General features: G+C 40.2%; 1 protein-coding gene across 1 annotated transcript; it reads left to right on the forward strand.

Annotated features, from left to right (window-relative positions):
* Positions 1 to 8,117: 8,117 nt before the first annotated feature.
* LOC130980204 (uncharacterized) lies at positions 8,118 to 9,017 on the forward strand. The gene has a single exon (XM_057903862.1). It carries the CDS (start codon positions 8,118 to 8,120, stop codon positions 9,015 to 9,017), a length of 900 nt encoding a protein of 299 aa, XP_057759845.1.
* The last annotated feature ends 6,315 nt before the right edge of the window (positions 9,018 to 15,332 follow it).

Genomic DNA, 15,332 nt, shown 5'->3' on the forward strand with positions numbered 1-15,332 from the left:
CATTTAGCTGGAGCAATCTTTTTTCACCAGCTAACTTAGCATCCATGTTTAGGAATCTGGTTGCCCAGTAGGCTTTATGTTCCAGTTCCACGGGCAGATGACAGGCCTTCCCATACACCAGTTGGTATGGAGAGGTTCCTATAGGAGTCTTGTATGCTGTTCTGTATGCCCACAGAGCATCATCCAAGCTCTTTGCCCAATCCTTTCTACGGGCAATAACAGTCCGTTCCAGGATTCTTTTGAGCTCTCTGTTGGAGACCTCAGCTTGTCCATTTGTCTGTGGGTGATACGGAGTTGCTACTTTGTGGCTAATTCCATATCTAACCATAGCAGAGTACAGCTGTTTATTACAGAAATGAGTGCCCCCATCACTGATCAGAACTCTGGGAACACCAAACCTGCTGAAAGATGTATTTCTGGAGGAATTTCAGCACGGTCTTAGTATCATTATTGGGTGTGGCAATTGCTTCCACCCATTTAGATACATAGTCTACTGCCACTAGAATATAAGTGTTTGAGTATGATAGTGGGAAGGGGCCCATGAAGTCAATTCCCCATACATCAAACAATTCAATCTCTAAGATCCCTTGCTGAGGCATGGCGTAACCATGAGGCAAGTTACCAGCTCTTTGGCAACTGTCACAGTTACGCACAAACTCTCGGGCATCTCTATAGAGAGTAGGCCAGTAGAATATGCATTGGAGGACCTTGGTTGCTGTTCGCTCACCTCCAAAGTGTCCTCCATATTGTGATCCATGGCAATGCCACAGGATTCTTTGTGCTTTCTTTCTGGGTACACATCTGCGGATTGTTCCGTCTGCACATCTCTTAAAGAGATAAGGCTCATCCCATAGGTAGTACTTGGCATCAGAAATCAATTTCTTTCTTTGCACTCTGCTGTACTCTTGGGGTATGAACCTCACAGCTTTATAATTTGCAATATCTGCAAACCATGGAGCTTCCTGAATGGCAAAGAGTTGCTCATCTGGGAAGGTCTCAGAGATCTTAGTAGAAGGGAGGGACGCCCCAGCTACTGGTTCTAGTCGGGACAGATGATCAGCTACTTGGTTCTCTGTCCCTTTTCTGTCTCTTATCTCTATATCAAACTCTTGCAGAAGCAATACCTACCTTATGAGCCTGGGTTTTGAATCCTGCTTTGTGAGTAAGTACTTAAGAGCAGCATGGTCAGTGTACACAATCACCTTTGATCCTACTAAATAGGATCTAAATTTGTCAATGGCATAGACCACTGCAAGTAACTCTTTTTCTGTGGTTGTGTAGTTCTTCTGTGCGTCATTTAAAACACGGCTAGCATAATAAATGACATGCAGAAGCTTGTTATGCCTCTGTCCCAACACTGCACCAATGGCATGGTCACTGGCGTCACACATTAATTCGAATGGTAATGCCCAGTCTGGTGCAGAGATGACTGGTGCTGTGACCAGCTTAGCTTTCAAGGTCTCAAATGCCTGCAGACACTATGTGTCAAACACAAATGGTGTGTCAGCAGCTAGCAGATTGCTCAGAGGTTTTGCAATTTTCAAAAAATTCTTTATAAACCTTCTGTAGAATCCTGCATGCCCCAGAAAGCTTCTGATTGCCTTAATATTGGCAGGTGGTGGTAATTTTTCAATTACTTCTACCTTTGCCTTATCCACCTCTATTCCCCTGCTTGAAATTTTGTGCCCAAAGACAATTCCTTCAGTCACCATAAAGTGACATTTCTCCTAGTTTAAAACCAGGTTAGTCTCTTGGCACCTTTTCAGGACAAGTGCTAGGTGGTTAAGACAGGAGCTGAATGAATCTCCATATACTGAGAAGTCATCCATGAAGACTTTCATGAATTTCTCTACCATATCAGAGAAGATGGATAGCATTCATCTCTGAAAGGTGGCAGGAGCATTACACAGACCAAAAGGCATCCTCCTGTAGGCAAACACGCCAGAAGGGCAAGTGAATGCTGTTTTCTCTTGGTCCTGAGGATCTACTGCAATTTGGTTGTAGCCTGAATAGCCATCCAAAAAGCAATAATAATCATGCCCAGCTAGTCTTTCTAGCATTTGGTCTATGAATGGCAAAGGAAAATGATCCTTTCTGGTGGCTGTATTGAGCCTTCTGTAGTCAATACACATGCGCCACCCTGTGACTGTTCTTGTAGGAACCAGTTCATTTTTTTCATTATGAACTACTGTCATGCCTCCCTTTTTGGGGACAACTTGGACAGGGCTCACCCAGGGGCTATCAGAAATAGGATAAATAATCCCAGCCTCTAGTAATTTGGTGACCTCCTTCTGCACCACCTCCTTCATGACTAGATTTAGCCGCCTTTGTGGTTGGACCACTGGTTTGGCATTATCCTCCAATAGGATCTTGTGCATGCATCTTGCTGGGCTAATGCCCTTAAGGTCACTTATGGACCACCCAAGAGCTGTCTTGTGTGTCCTTAGCACTTGAATCAGTGCTTCCTCTTCCTGTGGATTTAAAGCAGAGCTTATAATCACTGGAAAAGTGCCACCCTCTCCCAGGAATGCATACTTCAGGGATGGTGGTAGTGGTTTGAGTTCAGGTTTGGGAGGCTTATCCTCCTCCTGAGGAATTTTCAAAAATTCTTTTGTTTCCTCTGGTTCTTCCTGATCAGGCTGAGCATCCTTGAAGATGTCCTCAAGCTCTGATTCTAGACTTTCAGTAATATTGATCTCTTCCACCAAAGAGTCAATAATGTCAGCGCCCATGCAGTCATTTGGTGTGTCTGGATGCTGCATAGCTTTTACAGCATTCAACTTGAACTCATCCTCATTGACTCTTAGGGTTACTTCCCCTTTTTGTACATCAATGAGAGTTCATCCAGTTGCTAGGAAAGGTCTTCCTAGAATGAGAGTTGCACTCTTGTGCTCCTCCATTTCTAGCACTACAAAGTCAGTTGGAAAGGAAAATGGCCCAACCTTGACAATCATGTCCTCAATTATGCTTGATGGATATTTAATGGAGCCATCAGCAAGTTGGAGGCATATCCGGGTTGGTTTGACTTCTTCAGTCAACCCAAGCTTTCTGATAGTGGATGCAGGTATTAGATTGATACTTGCTCCAAGGTCATACAGGGCTATCTTGGTGCAAGCACCTTCTAATGTACATGGTATCATAAAGCTTCCTGGATCTTGAAGCTTTTCCGGTAAGCTTTTCAGAATGACTGCACTGCATTCTTCAGTGAGAAACACTTTTTCAGTTTCTCTCCAATCCTTCTTATGGCTTAAGATCTCTTTCATGAACTTAGCATAAGATGGTATTTGCTCAAGTGCCTCTGCAAACGGAATCTTTATTTCAAGAGTCCTCAGATAGTCTGCAAAGCGGGCAAATTGCTTATCCTGTTCCGCTTGACGGAGTTTCTGTGGATAAGGCATCTTGGCTTTAAACTCTTCAACCTTAGTTGCTGCAGGTTTATTCCTTACAGAGGTGGTTGGAGAAGTCTTTTTAGAGGGGTTACTATCAGCACTCTCAGGTGTCTGGTTCCCCTTTTGCGTTTGAACGCCAGGATTGGGTGGAAAATGGGCGTTTAACGCCAACTTTTTCCCCTTTTCTGGCGTTTGAACGCCAGAACTGGGCAGGGAATGGGCGTTTAACGCCAGCTTTCCCTCCTTTTCTGGCATTTGAACGCCAATAGTATTCCTCTCTGGTCTCTTACTGTCCTCAGGGGGATTTTGGATAGTGGTTTGGCTATCCTCTGTCAATTGTTCCTTTACTGACTTTTTGCTACTTTGAGCAGTGTTATTTAGTGTCTTCCCACTCCTCAATTGAACTGCTTGGCATTCTTCTGTTATCTGTTTAGATAGCTGCTATTTTGCCTGATTCAGCTGTGATTCCATGTTCTTGTTAGCAATTTTAGTCTCTTGGAGCATCTCTTTAAATTCTGCTAACTGTTTTGTCATCAGGTGTAATTGTTGAGTAAGCTCAACCATCTGTTCTTAAAGATTAGGATCAGTGGCTAATGCCATAACTTCTTCTTTTGTGGAGGACTCATGGCTAGAGTACAAATGTTGATTTCTAGCAACAGTATCTATAAGCTCTTGAGCCTCTTCAATAGTCTTCTTCATATGTATAGATCCACCAGCTGAGTGGTCTTGAGACATCTGAGCTTTTTTTGTAAGCCCATAGTAAAAGATGTCCAACTGCACCCACTCTGAAAACATTTCAGAGGGGCATTTTTTCAGCATACCTCTATACCTCTCCCAGGCATTGTAAAGGGATTCATTATCCTCTTGTTTAAAGCCTTGGATGTCCAGCCTTAGCTGTGTCATCCTTTTTGGAGGGTAAAAGTGATTCAGGAATTTGTCTGATAATTGTTTCCATGTCTTTATGCTTGCTGTAGGTTGATTATTCAACCACTTCTTAGCTTGGTCTCTTACAGCAAATGGAAACAGTAATAATCTGTAGACATCCTGATCCACCTCTTTATCACGTACTGTGTCAGCAATTTGTAAGAACTGTGTCAGAAACTCAGTAGGTTCTTCCTGTGGAAGACCGAAATACTGGCAATTTTGCTGCACCATGATAATGAGTTGAGGGTTTAGCTCAAAGCTGCTTGCTTTGATGGGAGGTATACAGATGCTACTCCCATATGCAGCTGTAATGGGGTTGGCATATGACCCCAGAGTCCTTTTGGACTGTTCATTCCCATTTACGTCCATATTGGAGAAAAGGGAATTGATGTGAATAGTAATCAAGATATATATGTATATATATTTTTTTGAAAAGAGGAAAGATAAAAACAACAAAGAGACACCAAACTTAAAATTTTTCAGAAAATCAAACATGAATTTTCGAAATTTTAAAGAAAAACACAAAGAAGACACCAAACTTATAATTTTTAAAGATCAAAAAGGGACTAAGGACATGCAAATTCGAAAATTAAAAGAAAAACAAAAGCATACAATTGACACCAAACTTAAAATATGAAATTATACTTAAATAAAAGACTCTAAACCAACAAAAACAAAACGGTCCTAATCTAAGCAACAAGATAAGCCGTCAGTTGTCTAAACTCGAACAATCCCCGGCAATGGCGCCAAAAACTTGGTGCATGAAATTGCAATCACACTTTGCAATCCCGCACAACTAACCAGCAAGTGCACTGGGTCGTCCAAGTAATACCTTACGTGAGTAATGGTCGATCCCACGGAGATTGTGGCTTGAAGCAAGCTATGGTTACCTTGTAACTCTTAGTCAGGATATCAAAGATTAGCAGGATTGATTGTAAAAAGCAAAAGAACATAAAACAGGTACTTGAATTGCAGTGATGGAGAATAGGTTGAGGTTTTGGAGATGCTCTGTCTTCTGAACCTCTGCTTTCCTACTGTCTTCTTCTTCAAACACGCAAGGCTCCTTCCATGGCAAGCTGTATGTAGGGTTTCACCGTTGTCAATGGCTACCTCCCATCCTCTCAGTGAAAATGTTCAACGCACCCTGTCACGGCACGGCTATTCAGCTGTCGGTTCTCGATCATGTCGGAATAGAATCCAGTGATTCTTTTGTGTCTGTCACTAACGCCCCACAATCGCGAGTTTGAAGCTCATCACAGTCATTCAATCATTGAATCCTACTCAGAATACCACAGACAAGGTTTAGACCTTCCGGATTCTCTTGAATGCCGCCATCAATTCTAGCTTATACCACGAAGATTCTGATTAAGGAATCCAAGAGATATATACTCAATCTAGGGTAGAACGGAGGTGGTTGTCAGGCACGCGTTCATAGTTGAGAATGATGATGAGTGTCACGGATCATCACATTCATCCGGGTTAAGAACAAGTGATATCTTAGAACGGAAGCAAGCATGATTGAATGAGAAACAGTAGTAATTGCATTAATCCATCAAGACACAGCAGAGCTCCTCACCCCCAACCATGGGGTTTAGAGACTCATGCTGTAGAAGATACAATAAGAAACGTGTAAAGTGTCATGTGGTACAGATACAATGTCAAAAGATCCTATTAATAGTGAACTAGTAACCTAGGGTTTACAGAAATGAGTAAATGACAGAAAAATCCACTTCCGGGCCTACTTGGTGTGTGCTTGGGCTGAGCATTAAAGTATTTTCGTGTAGAGACTCTTCCTGGAGTTAAACGCCAGCTTTTATGCCAGTTAGGGCGTTTAACTCCAATTTTTATGCCAGTTCCACTGTTAAACGATGGGAATTCTGAAGCTGATTTGCATCGCCGGTTTGGGCCATCAAATCTCGGGCAAAGTATGAACTATTATACATTGCTGGAAAGCCCAGGATGTCTACTTTCCAACGCCGTTAAGAGCGCGCCAATTGGGCTTATGTAGCTCCAGAAAATCCACTTCGAGTGCAGGGAGGTCAGAATCCAATAGCATCTGCAGTCCTTTTCCGTCTCTGAATCAGATTTTTGCTCAGGTCCCTCAATTTCAGCCAGAAAATACCTGAAATCACAAAAAACACACAAACTCATAGTAAAGTCCAGAAAAGTGAATTTTAATTAAAAACTAATAAAAATATACTAAAAACTAACTAAATCATACTAAAAACATACTAAAAACAATGCCAAAAAGCGTATAAATTATCCGCTCATCAGGCGCCGTCAACAAACCCTATCTGCGAGGGAAAAGGGAGCTGCTTGCCGGAGGAAGAGTCACCGGCGTAGCCCCTCGGAGACGTCTCCGGCTGCATCGTGGTCCTCAAGTCGCTGGTTGAATTTGGTTCGTGGATGCCACTGCTCACCTCCGTCTGTGTCGGCGTGGCCGTCTTGGCTCCGCTGCCTTCTGCCTTCTCTGCCTCTGCGTCTAGCCTCTTCTGTTTCTGCTACCACCGTATATGTGGTCATCTTGGTGGGTGAGCCCTCTGCTGGCTATGCCCTGTTCATGCCGAAGCTCTGCTCGTGCCGAGGCTCTGATTGTGCGGTCACATTTCCTCGCCGGTGGCCTGCGTCTTCGACGGTGGAACGCCCCCAATCCGTCGCTGAAAACTGAGTTTGGATCTGCTTCTGACATTCTTCAATCTAGAGGTGATGATTTTTTCTAATATGTAGTTGTTGTAAATTAATTTTGTGGACTTAATTCTTGCTGTTTTATTGTAGGTTTAGAAGAGAAAAATTGATGCTAATTATGTAAAACTAAATGATTTAATATGTTGTTCTGTTTGTTCTTTTTTCTTTCTTAAGGGTTGTATACTAAAGTTGGAAAACCTGAGTTACATAATAAAGCAGAAAAAACTTTTATTAGCACTAAAAAGGTTGTCTCCTAGCTTGATAGTGAAATGATGAAGATTTAAAAAAGGGTCTTTTTCTGGTGTTGTGTTATAGTCTTTAATTTCTTCTGGTTCTGCCGTGTTTCGTTGGTCTGCTGGCGGTCTGCTCTGCTCGTCTCCTCTGCTGAAGGTAAGTCCAGTTAAAAGTAGTATTGAACCTTGATTCTGCTGATGTTGTGACTGAAAATATTAGTTTTATATCTGTTTGACTATATTAGTGTTATTAGCTTATGCTTTCTTTTTACTCTGTTCCAATATTTTTTTTATACTTTTGTGTTTGTGAATTGAGTAAAGTAGGTAACTATTTGATCCTTAGTAACATAGAGATATTGTTTAAATTCTGTTAATAATTTTGTGTATTTTACATTGCATTAATTTAGGATAGTTTATGCTGCTCTGCTCATCCGGCGTTGTCCTTTGCCTCTGCTGGTCTGATTCGGCTGTCCTTCTTCTCCTGTTGGTCTGGTCTGGTCCGATTACGTTTCTGCTAAAGGTAACTTCAGTTTATTTGAGTATTGTTAAATATGCTGTTAGTTGATAATCTTAGCTGAAATATTGAACCTTGATTCTGCTGTTATTGTGGTTGAAAATATTGTTAGTTGATTATGCTGATGTTGTTGTGGTTGAAAGTATTGGTGTGTAACATGGTTGATTATCTGATTTTTAGGTTATTTGGAGAGTTGATATGTTTGTTCTATTTTTTGTTTCTGGTTTTATTATTTTGATTCTATTTTTTGCACTTTTTTTGGTGATTTTGAAAGTGATAGCCGCTGTGATGCTATGTTATGTCATGCCTCGCTTTTTGTTTTCACTCTTTACATCCTTCTATCCATTCTCATCTCCTGCAAAAATTAGTCCAATGGTCAATTACCAGAAATATTGGGTTAATTTTGATAGGTGTACTCCTGAGTTTAGGAAGTGCCTCGATGAATTATTTTTGGATATTTCCTTCTCTCAACCCGGTGTGAAAAATCAAATACGTTGTCCTTGTCCCAAATGCAACAATTTTATGTTCAAATTTAGAAATGAAGTTCATCATCATGTGCGCCAATGGGGGATAGTGACCTCTTATAAAACATGGGTGCATCATGGTGAGATACTTCAAGATACATCCACTATAGATGTGTCTGATCTAAATGAAATTGATTGTGAAAGGGAGAATGATTCTGCTACTTATGAGATGTTGTATAACATCTTTAGAGGAGAAACACTAGGGGAGACGCCGAGAGATTTCGCTACCAACGTAGATGAAAATATAGAAGAAGAACCTCATCAGGGGGCAAAGAAGTTCCAGAGGCTAATGAGGGATTATGAGCAAAGCCTGTATTCGGACAGTGGGATATCAAGGTTATCTTTCATTGTCAAGTTGTTTCAAATGAAATGTCGCTATGGATGGAGCAACAATTCAGTTGATGCTTTGTTGCTCTTTCTAAAAAGTATATTTCCAAAGGAAAATTCTTGTCCAACTTCATTTTATGATACTCGAAAAGTGATTCGAGATTTGGGATTAGATTACGAGAAGATAGATGCTTGTGTGAATGATTGCATTTTGTTTCGAGGGCAAGCATACCCTGGTCTTGATGAATGTCCAAAGTGTAAGCAATCTAGATGGGTGAAGGGGAAGGGGAATGAAAAGGATAACCTACGGAAGAAGGTACCCCAGAAGATACTAAGATACTTTCCGTTAAAACCTAGGTTTCAAAGGATCTTCATGTGTGAAGAAACAGCGCTAGCAATAAGGTGGCACAAAGAGAAATGACTTGATGATGGAGTCCTAAAACACTCATCAAATTCGATGGCGTGGAAGACATTTGATGAGGAGCACGAATGGTTTGCACGTGATGCTAGAAATATCAGGCTTGGAGTTGCTAGTGATGGATTCAATCCGTTCGGCAATATGAACATTTCCTATAGTACTTGGCCAGTTGTTCTCATTCCATATAACTATCCTCCTTGGATGGTTTTGAAACATTCAAATTGGATGTTATCTCTACTTATTCCAGGCCCTAAAACCCCTGGCAATTCTATTGATGTATACTTAGAACCGTTAATTGAAGAGTTGAAAGAATTGTGGGAAGGGGGTGTTGAAACATTTGATGTGGTTCAGAAATGGAACTTTAAGTTGTCTGCTGCAGTTTTATGGACAATAAATGATTATCCAACCTATGCCATGTTATCAGGTTGGAGCACTAAAGGTGCACTTGAGTGTGCATTTTGCCACAGGGAAACTAGTTCTAAGAGGCTGAAACATGGACACAAGCATTGCTATATGGGTCATCGCCACTATTTACCGCATGATCATCCATGGCGAAGAAATAAGAGTTCTTTCGACAATACCAGGGAACTTAGCGAAGCACCTAAGCCACTTTCTGGTTATGATGTCATAGAAGAATTCAAGACTTTTGAACAAACAGAGTTTGGGAATAATAGTAAAAAGAGAAAGAAGTCTGAGCATGACAAGGCGGCTGGAAATTGGAAAAAGAAAAGCATTTTTTTTGAGTTGCCTTATTGGAAGACATTATTGTTACGTCATAATTTAGAAGTAATGTATATAGAGAAGAACGTCTTCGATAATATACTGGTACACTGTTAAATATAGATGGAAAGACAAAGGACAATCTTAATGCACGACTTGATCTTCAACTTATGGGTATCAAGAGAGACCTTCATCCTCGTAGAGTGGGCAACAAGTTTGTGATGCCGATTGCCAAATATACTTTGTCAAAGACTAGGAAGGAGAATGAAAGGCAACTTCTTTGTCAGTTCTTGAAAAAACTCAAGTTGCCTGATTCGTATTCATCAAATATTGGAAGGTGTGTGCAAGTTGAAGATTGCAAAATTTATGGCTTGAAGAGCCATGATTGCCATGTCCTAATAGAACAGCTGCTACCACTTGCCATTCGTGAGCTTTTACCCAAAGAAGTTTGTGAACCGTTGATTCATCTAAGTATTTTCTTTGGAGAGCTTTGTTCCAAAAAGTTGAAGGTGGACGTCCTAGACAAACTTGAAACCCAGATTGCAATAACACTTTGTAAATTAGAGACGGTTTTTTCTCCGGCTTTTTTTGATGTGATGGTTCACCTAACCGTTCATCTTGCCCATGAAGCTAAGTTAGCCGAACCAGTTCAATATCGCTGGATGTACTCTGTTGAGAGGTTAGCCCTTTAGAATTGACAATAACGTAGAATCTGCCTTATAGTATTCTATATGTAGGTTTCTAACATCCCTTAAAAATTCAATTTTAGATATTTGCGCACCCTAAAGAGTTATGTGGGAAACAAAGCACGTCCTGAGGGGTCAATATCTGAGGGTTATATCTCTGAAGAAGCAATGACCCTTGTGGGGAGATATTTGGATGAAAATTCTAAGATTTCTGACCCTGGCGAGAATGAACCTATGCGAGGCATAGCTGTGTTCAAAGAACTTGGCCAGTTTAGTTGTAAAGGGGCATACAAGGAACTTAGTATCTTAGAGCATAGAGAAGCTTAATTCTATGTGCTGAAGAATTGTGAAGAAGTTCAACCATGGGTTGATGAACATATGGCAGTTTTAACAAGAGAAAATCCAAGAAATCTGCAGAAAAGGCACAAGCTTCAATTTGTGAAATGGTTTGAAAAGAAGGTTGGTGCATGAAATTGTGATCATCAATGGCGCCATCAACCTGGTACGCTCAACTGCAATCTCAACTCTTTATCACAACTTCGCACAACTAACCAGCAAGTGTACTGGGTCGTCCAAGTAATAAACCTTACGCGAGTAAGGGTCGATCCCACAGAGATTGTTGGTATGAAGCAAGCTATGGTCATCTTGTAAATCTCAGTCAGGCGGATTCAAATGGTTATGGAGGATTAATAATTAAAAGATAAATAAAACACAAAATAAAGATAGTGATACTTATGCAATTCATTGGTGAGAATTTTAGATAAGCGTTTGGAGATGCTTTGTCCCTTCCGTCTCTCTGCTTTTCTACTGTCTTCATCCAATCCTTCTTACTCCTTTCCATGGCAAGCTGTATGTTGGGCATCACCGTTGTCAATGGCTACAGTACCGTCCTCTCAGTGAAAATGTTCAACGCGCTCTGTCACAGCACGACTATTCATCTGTCAGTTCTCGATCATGTCGGAATAGAATCCAGTGATTCTTTTGCGTCTGTCACTAACGCCCCACAATCGCAAGTTTGAAGCTCGTCACAGTCATTCAATCCTTGAATCCTACTCAGAATACCACAGACAAGGTTTAGACCTTCCGGATTCTCTTGAATGCCGCCATCAATTCTAGCTTATACCACGAAGATTCTGATTAAGGGATCCAAGAGATATCCACTCAATCTCAGGTAGAACAGAGGTGGTTGTCAGACACACGTTTATAGGTGAGAATGATGATGAGTGTCACGGATCATCACATTCATCAAGTTGAGGAACAAGTGATATCTTAGAACAAGAATAAGCCGAATTGAATAGAAGAACAATAGTAATTGCATTGATACTCGAGGTACAGCAGAGCTCCACACCTTAATCTATGGTGTGTAGAAACTCCACCATTGAAAATACATAAGAACAAGGTCTAGGCTGGCCATTCATGATCTAAGAACTAGACGTCCAAAAATGATAATACAATAGTGAAAGGTCCTATTTGTAGATAACTAGTAGCTTAGGGTTTACAAAGATGAGTAAATGACATAAAAATCCACTTCCGGGCCCACTTGGTGTGTGCTTAGGCTGAGCATTGAAGCTTTCATGTGTAGAGACTTTTCTTGGAGTTAAACGCCAGCTTTTGTGCCAGTTTGGGCGTTTAACTCCCATTCTTGTGCCAGTTCCGGCGTTTAACGCCAGAATTCTTGAGCTGACTTGGAACGCCTGTTTGGGCCATCAAATCTCGAGCAAAGTATGAACTATTATATATTGCTGGAAAGCCCAGGATGTCTACTTTCCAACGCAATTGAAAGCGCGCCAATTGGGTTTTTGTAGCTCCAGAAAATCCACTTCGAGTATAGGGAGGTCAGAATCCAACAGCATCTGCAGTCCTTTTCAGCCTCTGAATCAGATTTTTGCTCAGGTCCCTTAATTTCAGCCAGAAAATACCTAAAATCACAGAAAAACACACAAACTCATAGTAAAGTCCAGAAAAGTGAATTTTAACTAAAAACTAATAAAAATATAATAAAAACTAACTAAAACATACTAAAAACAATGCCAAAAAGCGTATAAATTATCCGCTCATCAAAGGTAAATGAGTAAACTTTGATAGTTGTAGAATTGAAGAGTATCTTGGTAGTATTTAGTTTTAATTGCAATTCATTAATGTAGATTTCAGATCTACACAAAGTAGGGAGTGCACAGGTGAATAATCAACTGCTTTCTCTAGCAAGAGGTCCTGATCGACGTGCACATTTCTACAACACATGTGCTGTCAACGGTTTTACATTTCGTGGCGAAACCCATGAAGCATTTTTGAAGACTCAAAATAGTGGAGTAGTTGTGAAGGGAGATGAATTGACTGGGGGTGTGGATTATTATGGCGTGTTGACTGATATTATTGAGTTAGATTATATCGGAAAACATAAAGTGATCTTATTTAAGTGTGAGTAGTTTGATGTTCCTCCAATAGGATGAAATCAAAGTAGGGGATATTGTAAAGATGAGTATGGATTCATAAATGTGGATGTCACATATGTTAGATATAAGGATGAGCCTTTCATTTCAGCATGTCAAGCTGAGCAAGTATACTATGTAAAGGCAATTAAAATGCCTAATTGGTGTACTGTGGTCCAAGTAAAGCCTCGCAATATATATGATGTGCCTGAGCAAGATATCATGCAAGAAGAGGCATACCAACAAGATGAAATGGGAAGCTTTAATCAAGTACCATCTTCGGGTGATATCAATTTGTTGATGGAATTGGGTAAAGGTGACATAGAGGGATCAAGTGTGGACGTGCCTAAGTGTTTGGAAGAAGAAGAAGAAGAAGAAGAAGAAGAAGAAGAAGAAGAAGAAGAAGAAGAAGAAGAAGAAGAAGATTCAAATGATAATGATTGACTTCTTAGTATTTTTATTTTGGGGAATACAAGATATTTGCAATTGCTAAATTATCCATTTTTTGTATAGGATTGTGAATATACTTTATCCACTTTTTGTATAGGAATGGTGATTGCCTTTAAAGTAGTTAAACTTTACGAATTCACATCATATTTGCATTTGCTAAGTTCTTCACTCTTTATTCCACTTGTTTAACTTTTTTGAAAACTATAATATATTTTGAATCAAGTACCAACTTTTATTGATGTGCTTTCCTTTGTGTAATTGTATATTAAACGATGTTGCTATTTTATTATTTCATTTTTCTAATTTTATCTCTGTTAACTTTATTGTAGATTGCATAACATAATGGCTACACGGAGATTGACAAGGGCTGCTGCATCTGGTTATACACCACGAGCACCTGCCACAGCCCTTGCAGCACGTGGCCCCACCCCAGCCCCTGCAGCACCTATCCCAGCCCCTGCAGCCCCTGTAGCCCCTGTCCCAGTCCCGGCAGCCCCTACAGCCACTGCAGCCCCTGTCCCAGCCCTGGCAGCCCATGCAGCCCCAGCCCCAGCCCCAGCAGCACCTGTTTCAGCCCCGGCAGACCCTACTTCAGCACCACCCACTGCCGCTGTTGATAGGCGTATTGGTAAAAGGGGACCTTCGCATGGGATTGCAGCAAATAGGGTTATCAAAACAAAGACAAATGGAAAATTGAAATTGTCGATCTCTTTGGAGAACTTAGCTCCTAATGGCATCCATGCTGATCTGTTTGCATCTGAAGTGGGTATTGTTACAAGACAAAATGCTCCTTTGGATATAGAGAAATGGAGCCAAGTTGGAGATGATGTCAAGCAAAAAATATGCGACATTGTTTTGGTAATAGATATTTATATTTTTTGTTATTCAATTTATTATAGAAGTTATTTCTGCTAACTAACTTTGACAAATCATTTGTAGGAAAAGTTTGATATAGCTGATATGCAAGTAATGCGCAACATGATTTTAGCTAAGGCTAACATATGTTATCGAAGTTGGCGCTCAAGATTGCGTGAGCACTATGAGTTGTATCAAACTGATGAGGAGCGCCTTCAAAATCCACCAAACAATGTTCTACCGGAGACATGGGAGAATTTGGTGTCCTACTTTAGAAGTCCTTCTTTTCAGGTTTGAAATTTTCATTGTGACAACCATTGAGGTTTTTTTATGTTGTTTTGCTATTTTAGGTCAATGCAAATTATTATATCTGACCTTCTTTTGTCTTTTGTGAGTTTGGTCTTCTATAGGAAAAAAGTTTAAGAAACAAAGATAATAGAAAGCATCATGTTGTACCACATATTGTTGGTCGAAGGACATTTTAAGTTGTTAGACGTGATCGGGTAAATAGTCTTAAAGTTTTAATTTGGTCTTCTATTTTTTGCTATGTCATGTTTGCACTTAACTACATGCTATATTTTACACTTTCAAAAAATTTGCAGCGCCATCTTAGAACCGGTGTCGATCCTGACATTCAAGAATTATGGCAAATTACTCATCAAAAGAGTAATGGAGAATGGGTGAATGAAAAAGCAAAACAAATTGATGTAACATTCTTAACCTTTTCCTCTTTTTGTTGCATGGAAGTTAAATATTATCTCCATTTTCAAATTACAAATTGGATTGTGTAGGATGATATTAGCACTATGCTCGATGATTTCTATGATTTGGAAAATCCTCTCACTCCAAATGAAGCTTTTCTAATTGTGAGAGGTGAGAAAAGTGGTGCAAATTATGGCATAAAGGCTTCAAAGTCTAAGTTAAGGATTCAAGCACAACTTCAAGAGGCAATGCAACACCGTGAGGAGCTAACAAAGGAAATAGATGTGCTCAAAGAAAAACTTGAAGAGCAACGAACACGGCAAGAGGAAGAATTAGCTCAAATGAAAGCTCAATTGGAAGCTCAACAAGCTGTTGTCAACTCTCTCATAGCGCGCTTTGACAATGAATCAAACTAGACCCTAAAGGTACTCCTAAAGTTGCTTATGGTTTTAATACATTTTTGTAGATGATTCCCA

The sequence above is a fragment of the Arachis stenosperma genome, chromosome 1 (genome assembly GCF_014773155.1).
Source record: "Arachis stenosperma cultivar V10309 chromosome 1, arast.V10309.gnm1.PFL2, whole genome shotgun sequence".
Lineage (NCBI taxonomy): Eukaryota > Viridiplantae > Streptophyta > Magnoliopsida > Fabales > Fabaceae > Arachis > Arachis stenosperma.

Bases quoted from the DNA above. Each gene is read 5' to 3' on its own strand.
- LOC130980204 (XM_057903862.1), top strand. From the start codon at position 8,118: ATGGTCAATTACCAGAAATATTGGGTTAATTTTGATAGGTGTACTCCT.